The 21,785-nt window shown below is 42.8% G+C and overlaps 1 protein-coding gene across 1 annotated transcript in view; it reads left to right on the forward strand.

The window, feature by feature from the left end:
* Positions 1-21,785, forward strand: part of LOC119178608 (uncharacterized) — a 97,635-nt gene that overhangs the window by 20,867 nt on the left and 54,983 nt on the right. The window contains exons 10-15 of the mRNA XM_075883552.1: positions 1,046-1,175; positions 2,676-2,792; positions 5,279-5,395; positions 8,661-8,841; positions 10,200-10,288; positions 13,446-13,474. Coding sequence (XP_075739667.1) covers positions 1,046-1,175; positions 2,676-2,792; positions 5,279-5,395; positions 8,661-8,841; positions 10,200-10,288; positions 13,446-13,474 — 663 coding nt within the window. The remainder of the gene's footprint in view (positions 1-1,045; positions 1,176-2,675; positions 2,793-5,278; positions 5,396-8,660; positions 8,842-10,199; positions 10,289-13,445; positions 13,475-21,785) is intronic.

Raw genomic sequence — 21,785 nt, forward strand, 5'->3', positions numbered from 1 at the left:
TAAAATACGAAAATTAGCAGGACTGCTTTTATCTTGTCCTGATTACCTACTGCTTATTTGAGAACATTTATATGGGACTGTGGTTACTTCTAAAATGTGGTGCTCAGCTTTTACAGTTTGATTTGATTTCTGCCACAAATACTAGCATTTTAAATTGTAGCTCATTTCACAGCCAACTTTTGAGAACCTGCTATTGTTTGGTACTTGGAATTGACATTTATTGTTGTCTGGTAAATGTATTTCTTAAGAAATATTATCTATGAAATGCTTTGACAATGCTCTGAACTCCCAATACGCAAATGTTGGCAAATTTAATATCTGCTCTTAAAACACCAATAGCTGCGCTAAATTAGTATTTCTTTGTGCTCCAAAAACGCTTATGGCTGCTCCAAAGCAGTGCTTTTCCTATTCCAAAGTATGCTCCAAAAAGTAAAAAGGCACTTCTATCACTCCTTTAATGAGCACCATGGGGCACATAGTTTGGTGTGCTGACATCACTGTTGAATTCTTTTCATGCTGCATGATCAGCAGTATAAATATATCACATTTTAGCAAAACAATGAAGAGCCCCATGCGCGATATGCCTTTTTGTTCATCCTCTACCTGCTGCTTGTTTTGTGAGACTGAGGATGACAAAAATTTAAGCTTCTGTTTACAAGCTGCGATTTCGACTGAGAGGTGAGATGGTAACTGTGTTAACTTGCGTTAATGCGGGTGGTGGACAAACTATGAACAGGTAACTTGGTGCTATGTCACTACTTCTGTGCTTACTGCTTTCAAGCTGTGGCACTATAATTTCCTAGCTATATTGCCACTTTCATACTTGGAATAAGAATGTCACTTTATTTTTATTTTTGGAGCTAGATACCAGGAAAAGCTAGTTTTCTTTTATTTTATAGAATTACAGGGCATGTCCTGCGTACAGAACTACCAAGGATGAGATTGTGGGTTTCTATCTTTCTGCAGAAAATTACATGGTTTTCTTGATGTTGCGTTCTTTTGATTTAGTAATTTAGCTGAACACTTCAACCAATTTTCATTTCAGAGGTCACATCAACTTCAGGGACTCCAAACTGACTCGCATTCTTAGAAACTCCCTAGGTGGCAACTCGCACACAGCCATAGTATGCACAGTCAACCCCTGCAGCATGGAGCAGACGCTCAGCACACTCAAGGTGAGAGAGAATGAACTTTGTTTATATGAACAAGTCTTTGTTCAGAGGGATGGCAGTCAGGCCATGCCTGACTGCCACCTCCTTGGCTCTTTGTATGGCCGTGAGCTTTATCTCGAGGCTCAGCAGACTTGGGGTGATAAGTTGTACAATTTCTGTCATTGACATTCATGGTCTGTAAAAGCGTCCTTTAATTCTGTATCACCAGTATCAGATTTATAGTTGAAGGATTTTTGTCTAACAAGCCAGCGTATCGATGATGGAGCACAGTAACACTTGCAAGCAATGAGTAATTTCGACTGAAAACAGGGTGTGTGTGCTGGAGCCGATGTTTCGACTAGTGGACTCAAGTGTTGTTTTTGAGAAGGCATTTGCTGGCGCATTTATCGTTCTGTGAATATGAGGCTGTGCTTCTTGTTGTTATGACGGTAGCTCAAGTCGTGTGTGTAGTAAGATGACTATTATTCATAGTCCTTGATGTGTGATGTGGCCTTAACTCCTTTGCTTTTCTGTACAAATGTGCTGTATGACAGGAACATGTAAACATCAGCTTTGATGAGTTAGTGCATCAGGCATTTTATTTCACTGTCCTGTCATAGATTGCATCCTTCTCTATGCATGAATTAACTACACAGCAACACGTATAACAGAAAACCTTGTTTATCCTGATCGCGTTAACTCTGAAAATTGGGTAAAGCCTGACTCGCAGCGTAGCTCGAGCAAAACTGTGTATACTACTTCCATTGTGTCAAATGCTCGTTAATTCAGAGGTATTCAGCTGCACAGCGGTCAACTTGGGCAACTCCAAAGGGTACCATCAAGACTCCGTAACTGTGAGAGTCGCGCAATCTAAGCAGTTTGGAGGCTCAAGCACTGCTTGCCGCAACCGACGGCAGAACCGTAGTTTTAGAGAAACTGGAACCGGATGAACAACTGCGGCAGAGTGTGATCATGATGATAGTGAATGAGGAGGAAGTGGCTCGGTAGCGCTAATCTTCACCTGGCGGAAGCACTTGAGCCATCAGTGCATCTTGTGTCTACTAAAAAGCATGGATGACGAGACGGTTTGCATTACGTGACATTGCACTGTGCAGGAAGCCGCCGAAGCTCACACTATCTTTGGTTTTCGTGACAGCTAGCGTGTGCTGCACCACCTGGTGGAGTCGAAGATCATTGTAGCACAAATTCTGGCGACGAGGCAGACACAAATAAAGGTTTTCATGAAATAAAGGTTGTCTGTGAAGAGCACTCATTTTCCTTTTGTTTGCACGGTCTATTCAATAATCCAAAATTTGGTTCTCTTGACATTTTCACCGGTCACGTGACATCTGGGTTAACAAGGTTATACTGTAATATGGCTAATTGTTCTCCATACTTTGTTGTAAAAACAGTGATAACATTCAATTGCTCCTAGTATGAATAATGTATGCCACTATAATTTATCTGGGATCGCATGACCTTTTTGCTGCCTTCGATTGATATTGAGCTTTCTGCATTTTTCAGTTTGCAAGCTCTGCAAAGAAAATACAAAACACTCCAACGGTGAACGAGATTCTCACAAACGAGGCTCTGATCCGCCGCTACCATATGCAAATTCAAGAGCTCAAGGATCAAGTGAAGGTATGTTTGTATCACTTCTTTTCTTGTGTTGTTCAGTTAGTATGAATAATGCCATGCCTCAAATTAAAACGCTGCCGTGGTCTACGTATAACCATATTATCTGTCTTTAATGCTATGTTATATTCACGGTATTAGTAACCAAAACACATTAATGATTTGGCTTTGGAAGCTACATCATAAACAAAATGCACAGGAAAAGTGTGCATCGGTTGTTGTATCACTGCGTCCATTGTATAAAGAAAAACTGAAAAATGAAGCAATCGTAATTGAAAAATGAAAAGTAAAAACAAATAACAACGAAAAACATTAAATGCTGATCATTGCATGAGAACTGAACCAAGGACCTCCATCGCAGAAACCTGCTACTGCAGTGTTGTGGATACATTTTGATGAGGTAAGTAAGAGGCCTTTAAGAATTTTCCTTGTGCAAGCTACACTGACAACATTCCCTCTTAATATATTCATATGGGTAAGTATAGGCCCCACACTCGCTTCTGGGTTACTCTCTTGCTGTAATGCACCCTACAATGCTCCACCAGTCTATAAGGCGGTCAGCGGTAAATGCCTGCAAATTTGAGAGCACTTTAAGCAAGCTTGAGCATTTTGAGTTAGCTCACCCTTATTTAACTAAATTTCTACACCATGCATTTCTGGGCCGTATAAATCTGCCATAGTCCGCAGGGGATCCGGAAGTATATCTGAAATATATATAGGCATTAATACATATCTCTGTTTTTGCTTAGAAGGGGTCGTAGTAGCTGTTAAGGGGGGGGGGGGGGGGCATTTATATTATTTATTATTCGTACTTTTAAGGCCCGAAGGCACAGAAAAGAATGGTGTAAAGAATTGGAAGTGCAGTTTTAAAAAACTTAAAGAAAGAAAGAAACAAAAAACAGGAAAAAAATTTACAGGGCATCATGTAAGGCGAGCTTGAAGTCCTTTAGGTCCGTTATCCAGGAGATGAAGTCGAAAAGGTGGTTCCAGGCGGTGCTCCTCCTTGGCACAAATAAATCGTCTTACAGTCTCGCGTGACAGGAGGGTAAGCCAACCTTAAAGCAATGGTGTGTGCTTGCTGATATGAATCGAGGTGGATGAAAGAGGGTGTCCTTCAAATGGCTGTTATAATGATAGATTTTGTGAAAAAGGTTAAGGCGAGACAATTAGTGTCGAAATGAAAGATCAGGCAGGCTTAGGGTGTCTTCATGGATGTGACACTGGAATGACGTGAATAATTCGATAAGATGTAGGTAAAAATGCTGTAAGCCTGTGTTCTTAGATTTGGGTGCATCAGCTGGTTGAAATATTCGGAGCCCTTTCACTACAGCGTCTCTGATAATAAGTAGTGGTTTTGGTACATAAAACCCCAGATATCAATCAGACCTTTAAGTGTATCTGTCACCTAAATTCTTCAAGCTGTAGTCATTAGAAAACTCTCCATTCAGTACTCTAGCACTGCTTATATACTATGTTTCCTAAATATACTATACGTTTCTATCGGCAGCTGAGTATACATTTCTGTAGTTGATGTTTGTGCGAACAAGGCTCAGCTTAAACACAGAAGGGATAAGCCCGCTACGCATGTATAAACCAGACACACATACGCAGGCACATACACTGCACTTGTGTATGTGTGTCTAGTTTATACATGTAGAAAAGTGTACATTTAAGGGCTCGTTTTCTTTGGTACATACACTTTTAATGAGATCTAACAGACAATCATGCCAAAGAAAGTATAGGGGATGTTATATGAGGTAATTATAATGTAAATGTGAAGAAAGAAAAGTGTATGAAAAGACAACTTGCCGTGGGCAGGGACTGAACCTGCGAACTTCGAATAGCGCGTCCGATGCTCTACCAACTGAGCTATCACAAAAAAGGATGACTGCGCTACATGTGTAGTGCAGTTATCCCTTTTGTGTTGACATGCACCAACTCGGCCAGCAACAAGTTCTTCTCAGCTTAAACATCATCACATAGATGCTTGCAATATTCATGTCAGTTACACAGGTTAACGGGAGAAAGCTGTATACGTGTGCAAATATATCTTCCCCGAAACTAAGTCGTTGAAGCATTTCTTTAAGACTGCAATATTTGAGATCCTGTCTCGCTGGTATAGCAAGACTAAAGCATCCAGGGAAAATTTCTTCCATATCTTAGTTAATTGTATTGAGGCTCTACTTGTTGCAAGGGACGTGCAAGGCTTTTCCAAGTGGCACGAGTGCATGCCTGAATACTTCAGGCTGTGCTCTACATATTCTCTTCTTTTGTAAAGTAAAGAGAAGAATTCAATAAGCCTTGCGGCTGGGCGAGTCGCTTCATACTTCGAAGAGAAAGATGGTTGCTTACAGACTACACATAGACACAGAGTACAAGGACGAGCACAACCGTGTTTCCCTTGTCCCTATATTCTGTGTCTTCGTGTGGCTTGTGCGCAACCATTTTTTTCCTTCCAAGGAGGATGGGGCTTTACTTAATTTTACATGCAGGTCATGGAAGAGACACATCTGACGAAGGCTCTTGAGGAAAAGAACACCCAGATCGACGAGCTCAAGAGCAAGGTTTTGTCGCTGGAGAATAAACTGCTCGTCTCCACCCTTCCACAGGCAAGCTCTTTTACTCTGTTGTTTCTTACTGTGAGGGTTTGATGGGTCAAGACAAGTACTATGCCAATTTTTTTTTATGATATGTGATAATATTCGGTAGACCTTCATTAAACAGAACAAGCAAGTTTCATTTACTGAGACATGAACAAGGGTGCAGAATACAAGTATCAAACCAATCCTGCTGGAGGCATCTGTTCCATTTAGGCAGTAGTTCCGTTTAACAGATTTCCGTTTACTGAGAGTCTACTGTGCTACAGTAGAATCTCGATGATATGAATTCATAGGGTGCACGCAAAATATGCATGTCATCCCAAATTCGTATGAACCAGAAACGACTTAAAGCTGATATTGAAGATAAACTAGAGTCTTATTGGCAAATCCTTCTTGCTGAAAGAAGCCCATAATGTTCTTTGGAACTTTTCTGCCTTCAAAATCTCTCAATAAAGTGTCACGGTTAATGTCACGGTTCGCTCACTGATGCTGCTGGCGCGGCGCGTTCACACTTGACATCAAAGGGAGTAAAGGCGAGAAAACTTATTGCAAATGCACTCTCTTCGTCGTTTAAGTGGCCGAAAAACCGTGCCACGAAGAAATATCAGTCCTGGAGTATTTACACTGGAGAATTCGAGTGAAAAACACCATAGCTGTTAGAAAACCACGTCCGGGCCCGTAGAAACACACTAGTTCTGCCCCTCGTACGTATGCCATCCTGCTTGAGAATTCATTCCATTCTGCCTGTTTTTTGAGCATTTATGTTGATACATGTTCTGGTTATGCATGCAAAGAACTGATAGGAAACAGTTTACACCTTTACAAACGTTGTTTCGGAAGATGCACCAGCAGAAACAAAACGAGCGGACGCAGCGGCGGCGGTGGATTCAGCCAGCAGGGCAAAAAAAAAAACGAGACGCGTTAGGGCATGCAGACTCGCTGCTGCAGCACCTTCTTCTACTTCCGGTGCACTTCACGGTCGTAATCCAAACCAGGCTCTTGGTGAACGCATCCTTGTCAAGGCCGTGAGCTTTGATGTGCTGCACGGGTAGTTTGGGATGATGGCAACGCGATCCACCGCCGGCGCCTTTGCTGCCATGTTGAATTAGCGGCTGGTTGGTTACATCATAGTTTTCTATGGTTTACATCACTTTTTTGAGAGCTAGAGCAGACAGTATAGCCAAAGCCGTGAAGCAAAAAATCTGCTATCGTGTGGCGGGAAAATTGGTCTCGGGCCGATTTTTTGGCGGTGTGTTCTTCCGGTCACTAAAGCTAGGAAAATTCCAGCGAGTTTTGCCGTATTCACTCTCTTCGAGGCCAAGAGTGAACGTGCCTTCCTCGCACAGACAAGCCGTGTTGCGCTTTTGGCGTGCAGCGGTCCATCACACATTCGTATCATCTGCGGTGGCTGGGGAAACCATTCGATAACATCGATTCACGGCATAATTTATATAGTGTAGTCTGTACAAAACGACCTTAAAATTTGCATCACTGTGAAACTGCAACAGTTGTAATCGTATCATCGAGATTCTATTATTTTTCAATTTGGTTCGAAATTATTCGTCCAAAATCGCTCATCGCTTCGAACCTACAGTCCACACAACCCTAATCTGTACTGATTGCCAGAATGACTGAAATGTGGGTGCCAATTCTAAAATATAGAATCTTATTTCTAGGCTTGTGCAAACAGTGTATTCAAGTTCAAAGCGAGTAGTGATTTTTGTAGAATAATTTTAAATCGAACTTGGATAGAATATATGACGTGTAAAGAAAAATGGGCATATTTATCAAGAGCTAACTAACGTGTACAATATTTTTTTTAGAAACAAGACCTTTATGCAAGAGCTTTTTTTTTATTATTCAAAGACAGTCTAAACAACTTTGTGAAGTAGCAGGATTTGACTTTCAATAGGATGCAAGTGATAACCTGTAGAATATGTAACTTTATTGTACAGTTAGTGTATAAGCTGGCAAAACAAGGTTTTAAGCTTAAAAATTATCAATAGATTTGAAGATAATAGGTTCATTTAAAGAGGCCCTGCAACAGTCTTTCAAGTAGCCGTGTAATGGATTCACTAAAGAAGCTCTTTGCCTTATGAATTAACCATCGCAAAAAGTTTTAGAATTTGTTCAGTATGAGTGGTGTCGCAAAGATTTTCCACGTGCTGCAATTGCGTTCTCTCTTCTTGTTCCAACGAAAGCGCCTAAAGCAAAGCCGGGAGAAATGGCATAGGGAAAGAAAATACGTCACATGCGGGTCGTTACCTTGAGCACTCTTTTTCTCTTTTTTTTTTTTCTTTTGAATACGCGGCTTTTCAGTGCGATCACGCATGTACGCATGGACATGTTTTGGCCACCCGCAGCAGCCCCAGTAACGACCGAGCGCCCCATGCTCTAATCGGCTAATGGCTGGTACAGTGGTTGTGAGGAGCGATTTTGCACATTGTGGCGTTAATTGCCGAGAGAAGGCAATATTTATCTGACTTTCAGAATGTATTGTGAATTTCAGGTCGTGTGCTGTGCTTTAATATTTAGCTCGCGCGTTTTAGGTAGCCTCGACTACCGATCGGCAGCGTTTGCCGATCAGGCTCAAAAAAAGTAGCAGGGCCCTTTAGATTTAAAGTGGGGCTTCGCGGCAGAGCAAATTTTTTTCTGGTGATATGTTCTCACGGCTTAGCAGTCCTATACAGCAGTGAAACCATCTTTACAGGCAGTTACATGCAGTTTAGTATACATTATTTTGTTCATGTCAAATACTTCGAAATATTCGATAATTTAAGTTCGAATCAAAGTGAATTCGAATACTCTACTATTCGTTTGAATATTTGAAGCATTCGAATATTCGCACAAGCCTACTTTTTTCTACTTTCAACATTACTGTGTGGGGTGCGTCATGGAAAAAAACTGCTTGAGATCAGTGACGTCTGTGTAGCTGGTGATTGTACTTGTGTAGATAATTCTAGAAAAATTTGAGATGAGGTCAGTCATGAGTGAACAATTTTAATAGTAAAAGGTCTCCGGGTTGTCTGTTTGACACCGGTAATGTAAGCTGTATGGCCACGGCCAAGGAAATGTTCGCACAAACATTCCATAACTCCTACTCTGTCTCAATTCTTTCCTGTTCTACTCATTATGTATTTATTGTGCATTTAAATTACACAATATAAAAACATGCCAGGCAGGAAAGTGCGGGGTAAATGAGAAAAGACTTGTGCACCAGTCTTTACTTGTTCTTCACATGTGCTGGATGCACGCTGCGATTTGCTTCTTGCAGAAGCGAAAACAGCGCAGAGAGACGTGGGCAGCGCCAAGGAGCATCAGCAGCTTGCCTAGGCCGCTGGTTAGCCCACTGCCCCAATGGACACCTTCGCCTCCATGTGCAATGGAGGAAAGTCCAGACATGGGGCGAGGAGGTAGACTTTCCACTGTCCTCGAAGAAACAGAGTCATTCAATGGTACAGCTTTTTCTCACCACTGCTCTGTTCAATTAGTTTTGAGACTCGTACAAGGATAAAAATTTTAAATGTGAATCGGGTAGTGCCAGCAGCACACAGAATGATATTGATTGAAATCGAACTGAGGGTTTTTTTATTTCACTACAAGTAGCACCTTTGCGTGCTTGTTTGAGTATAGAGTGCACTGTAATTTTTCATGTTTACACAATGTATTGTCATTTTTGTTATGTATTGATACTTTGAGTTCCCCCCTCCCCCTTGGGCGCTGTGGGTACTGTGATGAACAAAGAAATCAAAAATTATTTTGACAAATAAATGCAATTGCTAATACTTTTCAAGTGATTTTCTAATATTGAATAGCTGCTTTCTACATTTTATCAGAAGTGTTGCTTGCGTGATGGTATTCAGAATTTTATCAGGTGAACAACATATCGACCACTGTGAACAAATAGGCAGACTGTTTGCATACACAAAATGTAATGTGTGTGAGTGATCTTTGTGTAGGTAATCAAGTCTGGCTCTACAGTGTTCTGCACTATGTAAGGTCTCATACATTGTGTTTATACTATACTCACAGAAACGAGATATTTTTGGCCTACTTTATTACCACATTGGGTGTAGTTGGCCCGGCTTATTACACTTATTTGGATCGTTGAGCATTTGGCCACCATCCGGTTCATTCAGACAATCCTCTGAGCATGCCAATCACAGAGTGTCTCAAAAGTAAACCATATATGAATATAAGTCGCATATCAAATATAAATCTCAAAGCGCTGTGACATAGAACACCGAAAACTTCATTCGGAAACATTGTTCAAACCTGCCCTTATACTGAATATATTAGGAATAGACATAACAGATGTCCTGGATTAATCCACAATTGCATTGCTAGTTCATAATAAGGTATGAAATCGGAGCATGTTTTGGCTTAAGACACGGGCTCTTGAGCCACGTTCACATTGGCAACGATATTGCAAATGGCAAAAACTGCGACTCTTAATTCCTGGATTTACGTATTTCTCAAGAAAATGAGAGTGCATTGATGAAACAGACATTTGCTAAGTGTTTTCTTGATACTTTCGAAAACTCGGCATTCGGTTGATTCGGACAGGGTTTCCAGTCCCATGAAATTTCAATTATACAGCTGCTTTTACAGTATTAATAATTAATGTATGGCATCTTCTGTTTTGAAAGAGAGAACTGACAATAATCCATTTGTAGCATTATGCTAGTACTAAATCTGTACTGATCTGTCTGGCCTCGGGCTACAAATAAATGTTGGTCAGTGATCCCTTTCATAACCCTTCCATCGCCTTGTGACACTCTGCAGAACTGATTTTAAATGTTCTGTTTTGTAGCCATTACTCATGACGACTTTGAAAAGGAGCTTCAGAGGGAAGAGAGGATTCGGAGGTCAGCTGCTCTTCAAACAAGCGACTTATCAAATGTAAGTGCTTTCGTTTGAGCAAACAGTGAACTTTCTTTCCTTTTATCGTGAGGAGGCAAGATTCGTTGGCCAGTTGTGTTAATTTATGCATTATATATTAAAATTATATGCTTATAATTATCGAGAAGCCTGGATACTTTGTTACACATCATGCTTAACATGCTCAACGTTTTTCGCTCAATCAGAACTCTTTCTGTTAGAAATGCACGTGCCTTTTTGTGAGCTAGTGAAAGAAGATATTGGCTTGACAGAGACGCTCGTGCAGTGCTTGGCCTGTTCGGCGTTTAGTAGCCTGTGTGGTGTTTCAGTATGTCCTGTGTGGCACATGTGAGTAAATTATTCTTTTTATTATGAAATCTCAAGTGCTTCAAGGACGCCGCGTAGCTAATACACTAAAGTTTCGTTAATTTGAACTCGGTTATTTCGTAATCTCGCTTAATTCAAAGGATTTCTGTGGTCCCGTATTTCGCGATGTAAGTTTGAGTGGATAATTTGAAGTGGCGGCCGGCACCAGTCTGGTTAACTGGAAAACTTTGGGTGCTATGTGCCAGTTCCATATCCCGATTTCGCCGCGAATCCGCGGAAACGGCGGCCATTAATTGCCACAGGGCAATGCAACGTATCGATACTAATGAGTGGCAGCTGAAGCACCCCAGTCTCGCTACTTCCAGCACAAAAAAAAAAAAGAAAGAAAAAACGGTCTCGTGGTCAACGAAAAAGTGTGCCTGTGGAATATGAACTATATGCTTCACTGCAACACAGTGGTACCACGCGGGTAGCTTATTGCATGTTTCTCGCAACATCAGCGGGTCATGGTTTACCCATTCTTTCTTGGATTGTAAAAAAATAATAAAGGTCAGCTAAGCGGAAATCGCGATGTATGCGAACCTCCGATTGCGGGTTGCTCCAGCAATTTGTGTCTTTGTCCTGCTGGCGGAGTTCTTGCCAGCAACACCTACTTCGAAAATTAAGTTCGAAAGTTTCAAAGATAATTTTTTCCAGCTAAATACATCGTGAGCTTTGTCATACTGGACATTATTAAATTCATAATTATAATAGAAATAATGTTGTGCGAATGGTCGCATCATGACGTGCTGACACAGCGAGGAGCAGGCGATATGCTGCCCGCGTGTCACTACTGTGTTGCAGTGAAGGTGCCTTGTTTTCTGCAGGCGCACCTTTCAGTCATGATAGTTTTTATTTATTTTTTACCTCAGTGGCAGAAGCGAGACTCGCCGTTCCATCATGTTCGCGGCAAAATTAAGACCATGTATTCCTGAAAAACATAACCTTTGAAGCTGCTAGCTAGCCGGCAAAGCAAACGACAAGCACCGATTACTTTGAATAGTTCCAAGTTTTTTGCATCTCACGTTTTGTATGTTCTGTTAGTTTAAAAACCCGTTTAATTCGAAGCTTTCTCGCGGCCCCAGCGACTTCGAATTAACGAGGTTTTACTGTATTTCTAAGATCGAACATTTGTTTGGTGGCTCTGGGACATGTTGCAGAGTTATAATGTAATTGAGATATTTTAGGTTTCTTCAGATTGATACTGAAGTTTAACCGTTTGTAGCGGCTGGAACTTTGGGAAAGGATGACAGCTACCCTTCTTCCAGCAACATGGCGTCACATGTGCCATAACAAAATGGCTGTCGCCAGCAGTGGGTTAAAGTTCTTACAAGTAACTAAAAGAGCGTCATTCATGTCAGTGCACAGGCACCTGCTCTCCCGTGTGCTTTGTAGAATACAAATGAAGTTAGTTGGGCTGCAAAACTTGAAGAACATGGCTATTGGGTGAAAAAAGGCTTGGGCAATTTTTCCGCTAAGGCACCCAAGGGCGCTGCGGTTATATGTGACATAGTAGCAAAAGTTCAGGAAATGAATAATGGGAAAAATAGCTATAAATATGGCATTGTTATGTGTACAGATGCAAGTGGCGTGTTTTAATAGTGTCCGACAGCATGAAAATGTATGGTACGCACTTTTTAGTGCGTGAAAGTGCTCATTTTTGATGGCAGCGTTACTGCAAACTCAGCGGCGCTAAGAAATCGCTAACCTTTAAAAGTGGCACACTGGCTTTTCGCCCCCCTATTCAGAAATGCTGCTTGACTTGTCACTGACTTCATTGCAACACAAACGCGTTTCGAACGCGCCGTCTTTAGGCTGTGCCAAGGCAGCACAAACGCACAGATGTTTGAAACATGCTGCATTGAAGGCGGTTTTCAGTCAAGGAGCGTTTCTGAACACGGGGGTTGGAGGATCATGCGAGTAACATCTTGTTTGTTTGCATCTTGATTGGTGCAAAGTACTTAGTCGACCACGTTTTAGTCTGTCTGTACGGTAGTTCCAGATGCGTTGGTATGCCAGCTTACTGTGCCAATGATAGCAAACTCTGGTACAACTGCAGAAAGCTGTTTTCACTACAGCGTAAAAAAAATTTGTTTCCTGCGTGACATGCTAGAGGCACAGCTGCAGCTCCTAGGAACAAAGTTGACGTGCTTTTATGTTTTTAGTGACTTTACGGTTGGTCGACATTACAGCTTCAAGGGCTTGTTTTGCTCGGAATTATCTTTTTCTTTCACAGCCAACTTTTGAAACCCATATATAGGCATAATAGACCTTGCACCTCTCTCCCTTTTTTTTTTTTTTTTTTTTTTTTGCTGAAAACAACGCATTGTTGGGTTACCATGTATGGCCCCTTTAAAAAAGCTTTCTTTAGATCGAAAAAACATCGGTCAATTTACATCGCAAATTTTCTGGGAATGTCGAAAAGATTAGTAACGCATTCAAATCCATTAGTCTGTCATAACGCGTGACGTAAAGGCTTTTCAGGAGATTGTGTAAGCCCACCGGGTGCGTGGCATTAAAAACAGCCCTGCTTGCACACTGCGATCTATCCTCATCGCGACTGGCAGGTCAGCTGCAGTTTTATGGTTCGCCTCATATTTCTTATAAGCAGCGGAGCACCACATAATGAACAGGCGGTAACAGCGTTGTGGTGTTTGTTTGAACAAATCCTTCTCAAAAATAAGCCAGGGAGGAAACTTGTTTCTCATGCTAGTATTACCATGGGCAAACATCTTTTTGTGTCTCTTGAATGTCTTTTGTAGGAACTCGCCCCGGCATGTTTCTCAAATTCAATTACATTCTTGTTTTACAGACTTGCTGCAGCACCACATGCGCTGAAAGGTAAGCGGTTCGGGCCATGCTTTATTGCAAAATGAAAAATAATGGAATGGTAAACATACTAGGATTGTAAACGCTTATGTGACTTAGTACTATGTAGAACATTAACCCTCTACTGCCAAGTGTTGCGAATTCGCCACATACTGAAAAACTTCGAGCAAGCAAGTCGCGAAGCGCGGGCCACATTTAATACCCGCTGTCCAGTACTCACGAAGAGCATAGCTTTCAGCACGCAAGACCCATCGCAGTGTCGTGTAAGGCATTCTATGCTAGAACGAAATGTTGTGGAGGGATGGCGGAGAGTGTGAAGCACATGCAACAGTTCTCACTTGTTTGTTCTTTTTCACCCGAGTGACACGAGTTTAATTTGTTTTCTTTTTTTTTTTTTACTTGGTGTGTATGCACGCAGAGGTGGCACAAGACATATTACCTAATTATGGAGTACTTTTTTTTGCAAGATTCTAGTGTCTGTGGCATGTCAAAAACTCGCAATGTATCTAGAAGTATGCATTAAAGTAGTATTTTAGATAATTTAACTCTAAAATCAATGAACAGTTGATGTTTAAAGCTGCAAATTGACAATTTTTTTTGTTTGGCGGTTTCATTATTCAGGCGTTAAAGTGTTAATGAGAACTAGCAGACCATCAAGCCAAGGAAAGTATAGGGAATATTATTGGCAGTAGTCTCTTTCTTTCCTTCTTAAGTAGTTTGTCGTAGCATTCAAGGTTGAAACAGCTGCACCATTTCCACCATCTTGCGCCGAACTGCTCTTGTTGTGCCAAATTCATTCATGAACACTGTACTGTGCCGCATGATCTAAACTTAACCGCAAGGTGTGACAGCCATCAAGCCCGTGTCTGAAAACATGGCTGAAACATGGTGTTTTTGGTTTATTGGAAGCTATTATACCATATTTGCTCACATATAACCCGTACCAAAAATTGAAGAAAAAAAAAGTTACCTGATCCGTGAGGGTGTGGGTTATCTGCGAATAATCCGGATGCAGAGGTTAGATTCACGGCAATGCATTGCCTGCTGTGCAGTCCGCATCCCCATCGTCAACGTCTGGTGCAAAGCCAATGAAAGCCAACACAGGCCATAGACAGATCCCCTCTGTAGCGTGTTTATTCACTTGTCTGGTAAGGCACCATGAGTGGGTCTCAACGGCAATATTTCATTGCGAAAGAAGAGCTCGAGGTTATAGCTGCTGAAGACATCGGCAAGAGCTGCTGCGAGGAGTGACGAAGTCGACGAGTTTTGCATTCGCGACTGGTGAAAGAAAGGGCCTCTCAAAAATGCACACAAGGAGAAATCAGCATTTCGCGGCCCAAAGACTGGTGCATACCCCCTTCTTGAGATGCAGCTTGTCAAATTTGTTGAGCAACGGAGGAGTCGCGGCCACGCTGTGTTAACAGAGATAGTGCCAATGGAAGCGCTGAAGTTGGCCCGCGAAATGAACATGTCACGCGAGTTTCGTGCAAGGCGTGGATGGCTCCAGCGATTCATGGACCAGGCACGGATGTTTAATGTGGCGACAAACGTTGGCACAATCGCTTCGAAATGAAGTTCTTTTGTAAACGAGATTTTGACTGTGCAGTTGGGACTTCCCAAAACTTTTTTATTTTTTCGGAGAGTTCAAAGTTAAGGTTGCAGGTTATATGTGAGAAAATATGGTAGCTTCAGTTTCGTCAAGGCTGTGATTGCTCGAGCAGCAGTTGTGAACTTCGATTCTGATGGCATAGCCGCGATCACTGGCGTGCTCACCAACTCGGCAGGCATCAGCACGAATGGCTCCTGGATTCTTCTACGAACTGTACTAGTAACGCAAGAGGTGTTGCTCCCAAAAAAGCACTTCTGCTCGGCGCAGCTGTATTCTTTTACACCAACATTTTGTAGAGTTATGCGATATATCCAACAAAAAGGTTAGTTGCCTGCCTTTGTATTACATACAATTTGTTAATGCATCAATTGCTTCACCATTGCAGTTCAACTCTTTATTTTCTCTCATAGCCCAATGGCAGTGCTCAGAAAAGAGATAAAAGGTGCACAAAAAAATGGGAGTGGTGTCTGGTTCTCAAAACAAGCGAAAACAGGGGCACAAGACTGCTCACTGGGCTCGCACCTATTCTCGTTCACTTCGCCGCTGTTATCCGTTATGAAGTGCTTATACACTCGGTGATTGACGTTTGTGTGTTCAGGTTTAACAAATGGGCAGTTGTGCCTAGCTAAACAAGTCCCAACTTCTGATCTCGCGTAACTCTAGAAAATACTGGTGTAAGAGAGCACAGTCACTCCAGTGGTGCAATTTTATGCGCGTTTTATATCCAGATGGCGGCGTTCCGTTCCATCTGGTCGCTCGTAATTGGCACATTTCAGCCGTAGGGAATGCGGTGGCGTTCTATGTCATGTGAGCCAAATTCGGACGGAGGCGTTCTGCTCCATACAGTCGCACGCGATTGGCCCATTTGAGCTGTGATGAATGCCGTGATGTTCTATGTCATGTAAGCCAAATTCTGACGGAGGCGTTCCACTCGTTCCACGGAGGAGTTGGTGCAGCTCGTCCCGCACGACGCTTCTTATGAACTCTGCGAGGGCATGCCTCTTGCTGTCAGCCCCGATAGAGCATGTAGCAGTGGTCGCGTCGTGGCGTTCATACTGTGACGACCGATGCTGGAGAGTACACTCCATTGTGGTTGCCTCGTTTATGAACTTGGCCACAGTCGTCGGTGGGTTGTGCACGAGTCCGGCGAAGAGCTGCTCTTTTACCTAACACATTAAATGCCGCACCTTCTTTTTCTCGGACATTGCAGGGTCGGCACGCTTGAAGAGTTGAAGCATGTCCTCGACAAACATTGAAACTTTCTCGTTAGGTCGTTGGTTCCGAGACGAGATGGCCTGCTCCGCTCTCTTTCCTTTCAGTCCTGTGGTACGCATCACGAATTTGTCGGCTGAACTCTTGCTACGTCGCAAAGGAACGCTCGTGATTCTCATACCACGTTTCGGCAGAGTCTTCTAACGCAAAGTAAACTCTCCGCAGCTTGCGAGCTTCATTTCATTCGCTGATGTTTCCAACTCGATCGAAGTGTTCAAGCCACTCATCAACATCCTCATAAATGTCCCCATGAAATGAGGGTGGTGTTTTCGGCGCATGAAAAACATGCGGGAGAAAAGAATAGGCATCGTTGGTTTGACTCGCCTGGTTGGTAGTCGAAGTTGCCATCTCCTCTTGAGAGAGAGGACTGTGTTTGGGAGATAGTCCTTGCAGGCGGCGACTGCTTCTTGCCGTGGGAGCTGTAGCTGTCTCCAAGTAGCTCGGTGTATCGACTGAAAATCTGCAGCCGAGGCGCATTTACCCAGCACCTCCACCAGTGCCACGAACGTTTAGGCGAAAATGGGCGAATGGCCCATTTGAGCCATGACGAATGCCAAGACATTCTATGTCACGTGAGCCAAGGTGTCACGTGTCTGTTTTCGTCCGTTTTTCGCACGGAGGCGAAGGAACGGTCGGAGAGACCGTCAGAAATGAAATGGATGGATTGAAATGTCTGCAAGATGGCATGGATTGGATTTAAATGTAAGTGCTTCGCGCCTTTCGGTATCTGGATACATTGAGAACGTGGCGTCGCAGTGGGCCACATGCACATACGCTGTGGCTCAATCCCCCCTTCGTTGTGGTCTGTTTGTCTGTGTCCGTTGTCGTATACAGACACACAGATGGATGGGTAGCTAAACAGACTGACGGACAGACAGGCAGGCGCACAGACGGACGAAGGGACGGATGGATTCACGGTTTGCCGATGAAACCCTTTGAAGCTTCGCCCTACTCATCATCATTCACTCTGTGGTGTTACGAGCACGCTGCGTCCCTTGCAAGAAACACTGAGTGAGTCTGTCACGGACACTGGGGCGCGTCCTTCGCAGGTCGGAGACACGGCGAGTGTCTTACAGAGATGCCCTACGCGTCTGTCTTTACACGGGGCGCATCTCACAGAGACACTGGACTCGTCACGTTTCAATTGCGCTCAATTGGTCCTCAAGACGACGTCAAAATTGTGACGTAAGCCTCAATTTTCCACATTTGCTTTTCGCTTCGCCCCGTTTTTGCGATCGATGCGGACCGCCCACTTTTTGACGTTATGAACGGAACAACTCCATCCGAACTTAGAACACCTATAAAATCGCACCACAGTTTGAGCAACAGTTTTCGCAGTCTCTTCACGATGAGAGCGCAGCACGTAGAAGTGTATGCGTGCCGTCCTCTCATGGCTACCGAGCTGGCACACATGCCAGCTATCGCGAACACGCCATTAGAAGCAAAGTTCACAGTTGCTACTCGAGCAACACCCCCTCCCTCCCCTCTCCCTCTACCACTCCCATCTGCATCTCGTTCAAACGGGTGGTGTTTCTTCTCTGCTTCGACGGCAGGCCTCCCGAGCGGGGTGATGTTATAGCACGCGCCCTCTGAGTGACAGAGAAAGGCCGGCTTGTTCGATTTCTGCTTCAGCCTTATTCCTCGACCCCGCTTGGGCACACATCCGCGGATAGAGCATACAATGCGCGAGAGTATGTTACCAATATGGATTTCATAAAGGACATGACGGCGACTGCAAAAACTTGTTGAGAGTGATTGCACAGTTGTGTGGAAGATGCAGCATTGGACAATTGTTGCTTTACAAATGCTGTGTAACGGGTTCTTCTCTGAATGTTATGTCTCGGTCTCTGGCCAATCTGAACTTGCTTAAAGAGGTCTTTCTGGCTGCTCCAAGCTTTCTCTAAAAAGTCTTTCCGGATGCTCCAAGCCTGCTACAAAAGACACTTTTTCCCTGCTCCCAGGACTGCGCCCAAACCCATGTACCCAGTTCCACCCCTGAGCATTGCTTATAACTTTAACTGACACCTTTTTCATGAACTGATAGTTTGCCAAACACTTTAAAAAATTCTGAAACACCAAGCAAGTGTTTGTGTACTAAGACTTGTAGTACTAGACCTTCACACACGTCACTCCCACCATATGTGACACACAAATCTGACCTTTAAAAAAGGCAACGCTTTTTTCCTCTTGCATGCCTTTGTCTGTTGTGCATTTAGTTTAACTACAGTTGTACCATGTATGGGCATCGTTTATTAGCGCATCATAGCATTTGTCCTTTTAAGAGGCCGTCATAGGCATTCGCTCCTTGTATTTAACAGAGCCTGTCATGGTATCTTAGTGGCTAACTTGTTGCACTGCTAAGCTCAGAAACATTGGTATGGCTCCTGGCCATGGGCGTGCAATGCGAGAACGCGCACATACGTTAAAGCACAGCTGCTATAAATTTCGTTAGCTATAGGTTTGAATATTCAAATGAATAAGGCAGATTTTAAGTATGATTTGAATCGAATTGATATTTTTGAGAATTTTGAATTATTCAAAATAAACGAATAGGTGCATATTAGTCTGTGACACTTCGTAAAGATGGTTTGACGGCAGTGGAGTGGTGCTAAGCCACGGAAGCACCTATACAAGTGTAATTTGTTTCGCATGTAACCCTCAGTAAAAGTGGATTCACACCAGTGAAGTGATGGTAAACCGTAAAAACGTATATTTAGAGAAAATCCGCACTCCCCCGAAGCCCCGCTTCAAAGTCAAATAAGAATGTTACCCTCACATCAGTTCATATTTTTATGTTTAAAAACTTGTAATACCAACTTTTGTGCTTCGAGTATAGCAAATTTCAAGAAGTAATATATTTTATAAGTTATCATTTGCATTCTACCAAAAGTCAAATCCTGCTACGATTCAAAGTTGTTTTTGCACCAACGAAGATGCAAAAAAAAAAATGGCATGTGTACAGGCCTTGTTTCAATAGACCTCCTTCAAGCAATCCCACAACGCCTCGCGAGCGCGCGATACATTTAGGAAAATGTGTTCGCCGAGTGAACCGGCTTTTCCTCTGCTTGCTGCTCATTGGTGCCATGTGAGCACAAAACGAAAAGAACATTCTGCCGCTTGTTCAATAGATACGTCCGAATGCACCTGCATGTATATTTATGTATGAAATTTGAAATGGACAACGCAGTCAGTGTAGAACCTAGCTGATGAGCAGCATGCGAGTTTTTGTGTTGTTGTGGGGAATGTGAACTGGAACACTGAATTCATAGCTATTCAACTATGAACTACTCACAAAGCACTATGGCATTTAATACTATTGCAGTTTGATCGGGCCGTTGACACCAGACTGCAGAAAAGTGCTAAGCTAGAATTTTTTTTTTATTTTTATGAACATCCCACACTGGAAAAAAGGAAAAGTAAACGCATTCTAAACATGTTTAAAGACGAAGGGATTGAACTAAAATTTACTTGCGAGATCCCTTGCTTTGATAGTTTGTAGTTTCGTATAAGGTGTTTAAGTGTCACTGTGGAGCATGTTTGCTGGCAGTATATTCCACATTGAGTGAAACCTCTGTTGAATTTTGTGGTGGTGCATTCAAATATTGTTCAATGAAGAATAATGATGATGTACTTACGCATGGCAAAGAAAAAAAAAGAAAGAAAAAAATCTAGGGCACATTACATGAACAACAGTTTCCAGCTGCAAGGAGGTGCGGTATCCTGCCCATTACATCACATAGGTTTGTGAACAGCTCATTCACTCTGCAAGCAAAGAATAATTTGGATTACCTTTACCCGCAAAGGCACTGAATATTGCAGTTATTTTATGCATACGTTCTGCACAGTCTGAAGGGAAGTTTGGAAGCGATACGAGGTGAGGTTTGTGTTTACTGCAACATAAGCTTAGTAACATTTCTGCTGTAGAGCGCAAAAAGTCGCAGGGTTTTGCAGTGGACAGAGAGAAGTACGATGAGAGGCATGTCAACTGTTCTCTGAATTTTAATGCAAGAGCTACTCACCGAATTTTTTTCTTGTCTTCACATATACATAGGCTAGACTGATTGGTGTATCAACACGTGCCTCAGAGAGCATCCAGATTCACTGAATAGAGCCATCCCATTGTACTTTGCATGTTCATTCATGCAAATGAAATTTCATCTTTGAAGGCATAGCAATCTGTCTCCGTCACCCTGACCAGACCATGCGAGAAATCTTTAAGACACCGCACCGTGTTCAAGTGAACCTTCGCTATGGCCCGCTGCTGTGGTCTAGTGGCTAAGTGTACTCGGCTGCTGAACTGCAGGTTGCGGGATCAAATCTTGGCTGCGGCGGCTGCATTTTCGATGGAGGCGGAAATGTTGTAGGCCAGTGTGCTCAGATTTGAGTGTACGTTAAACAACCCCAGGTGGTCGAAATTTCCGGAGCCCTCCACTATGGCGTCTCTCATAATCATATCGTGGTTTTGGGACGTTAAACCCCACATATTAATCGATGAACCTTCGCTTTAGTTATAACACAGGAAATTTGACTTTAATAATCAATTGTAAACGCACACTTTGGTTGTTTGCCTTTTTATGCCTCTTTATGACGTGCGCAATAACCGCCATTTCCTTACATATGTTTTTTAATAACCTTTCAGTTGTGAGTGCGGGTTTCTGGTGTGCATAATACTTTCCTGGTCCTACTTCTATCTTTTTGCCCAGCAAGCTTTATAGCAACCGGCAGTTACTCTGCCAAGGGAGCTTGGTAGGGGCATATGCTGCGAGCACCACACAGTCGTGTAGTCAGTGTTTACGAAATTGCAATTATTTCTAGGGCTTCTTTTAAATACGAGAACATAATATTTCACTTTTAAACAGCGTCAAAGGACATTGACTAATGCATCCATGTATTAATGGACAGTACTTACACCATTTAGTCTACCAAGTTGTACTTGTTTTTATTTATGCTGAAGACGGACTGACACTGAAAGATTAAATGGTGCTGAAGCATTAAATGGTGAAGGATTAAATGGTTAATTAAATGGTGCTTTTCAGCCGCAAAACTGGTTGAGCATGGGGACAGCTGGAAATCGTAGACGGGCCGTAGCAGCCAAACAATGAAATTTGTGAATCAGGCAGTAATGTATCGCACCTTGCCGAGTTCTCTTGATCTGAGGAGCGCTGGCACAGCGCAAACGGATAGTTAATGCGTGAGGCCTGTGCGCTTGTCGCGATGGCTGCTTCGGAGTATCGGCTTTTTCCATTAGCGCTTGCATACTCGTTGGCAGAGCTAGTGTGCTTGAAAAAGGTCTTTTAAAGAATGTTGTGCAGGTTAGGTCATGACAAATCTGCCGATTTTCGTTTATAATATGCGATACACTGTTCACATTTGATTAGAGATTATTCAACCAAAATCGCTATTTATTTGCACAAAGCATTGCGTTTTAACAATGTTTCGCTT

Source organism: Rhipicephalus microplus, unplaced genomic scaffold (genome assembly GCF_043290135.1).
Source record: "Rhipicephalus microplus isolate Deutch F79 unplaced genomic scaffold, USDA_Rmic scaffold_18, whole genome shotgun sequence".
NCBI classification, from domain to species: domain Eukaryota; kingdom Metazoa; phylum Arthropoda; class Arachnida; order Ixodida; family Ixodidae; genus Rhipicephalus; species Rhipicephalus microplus.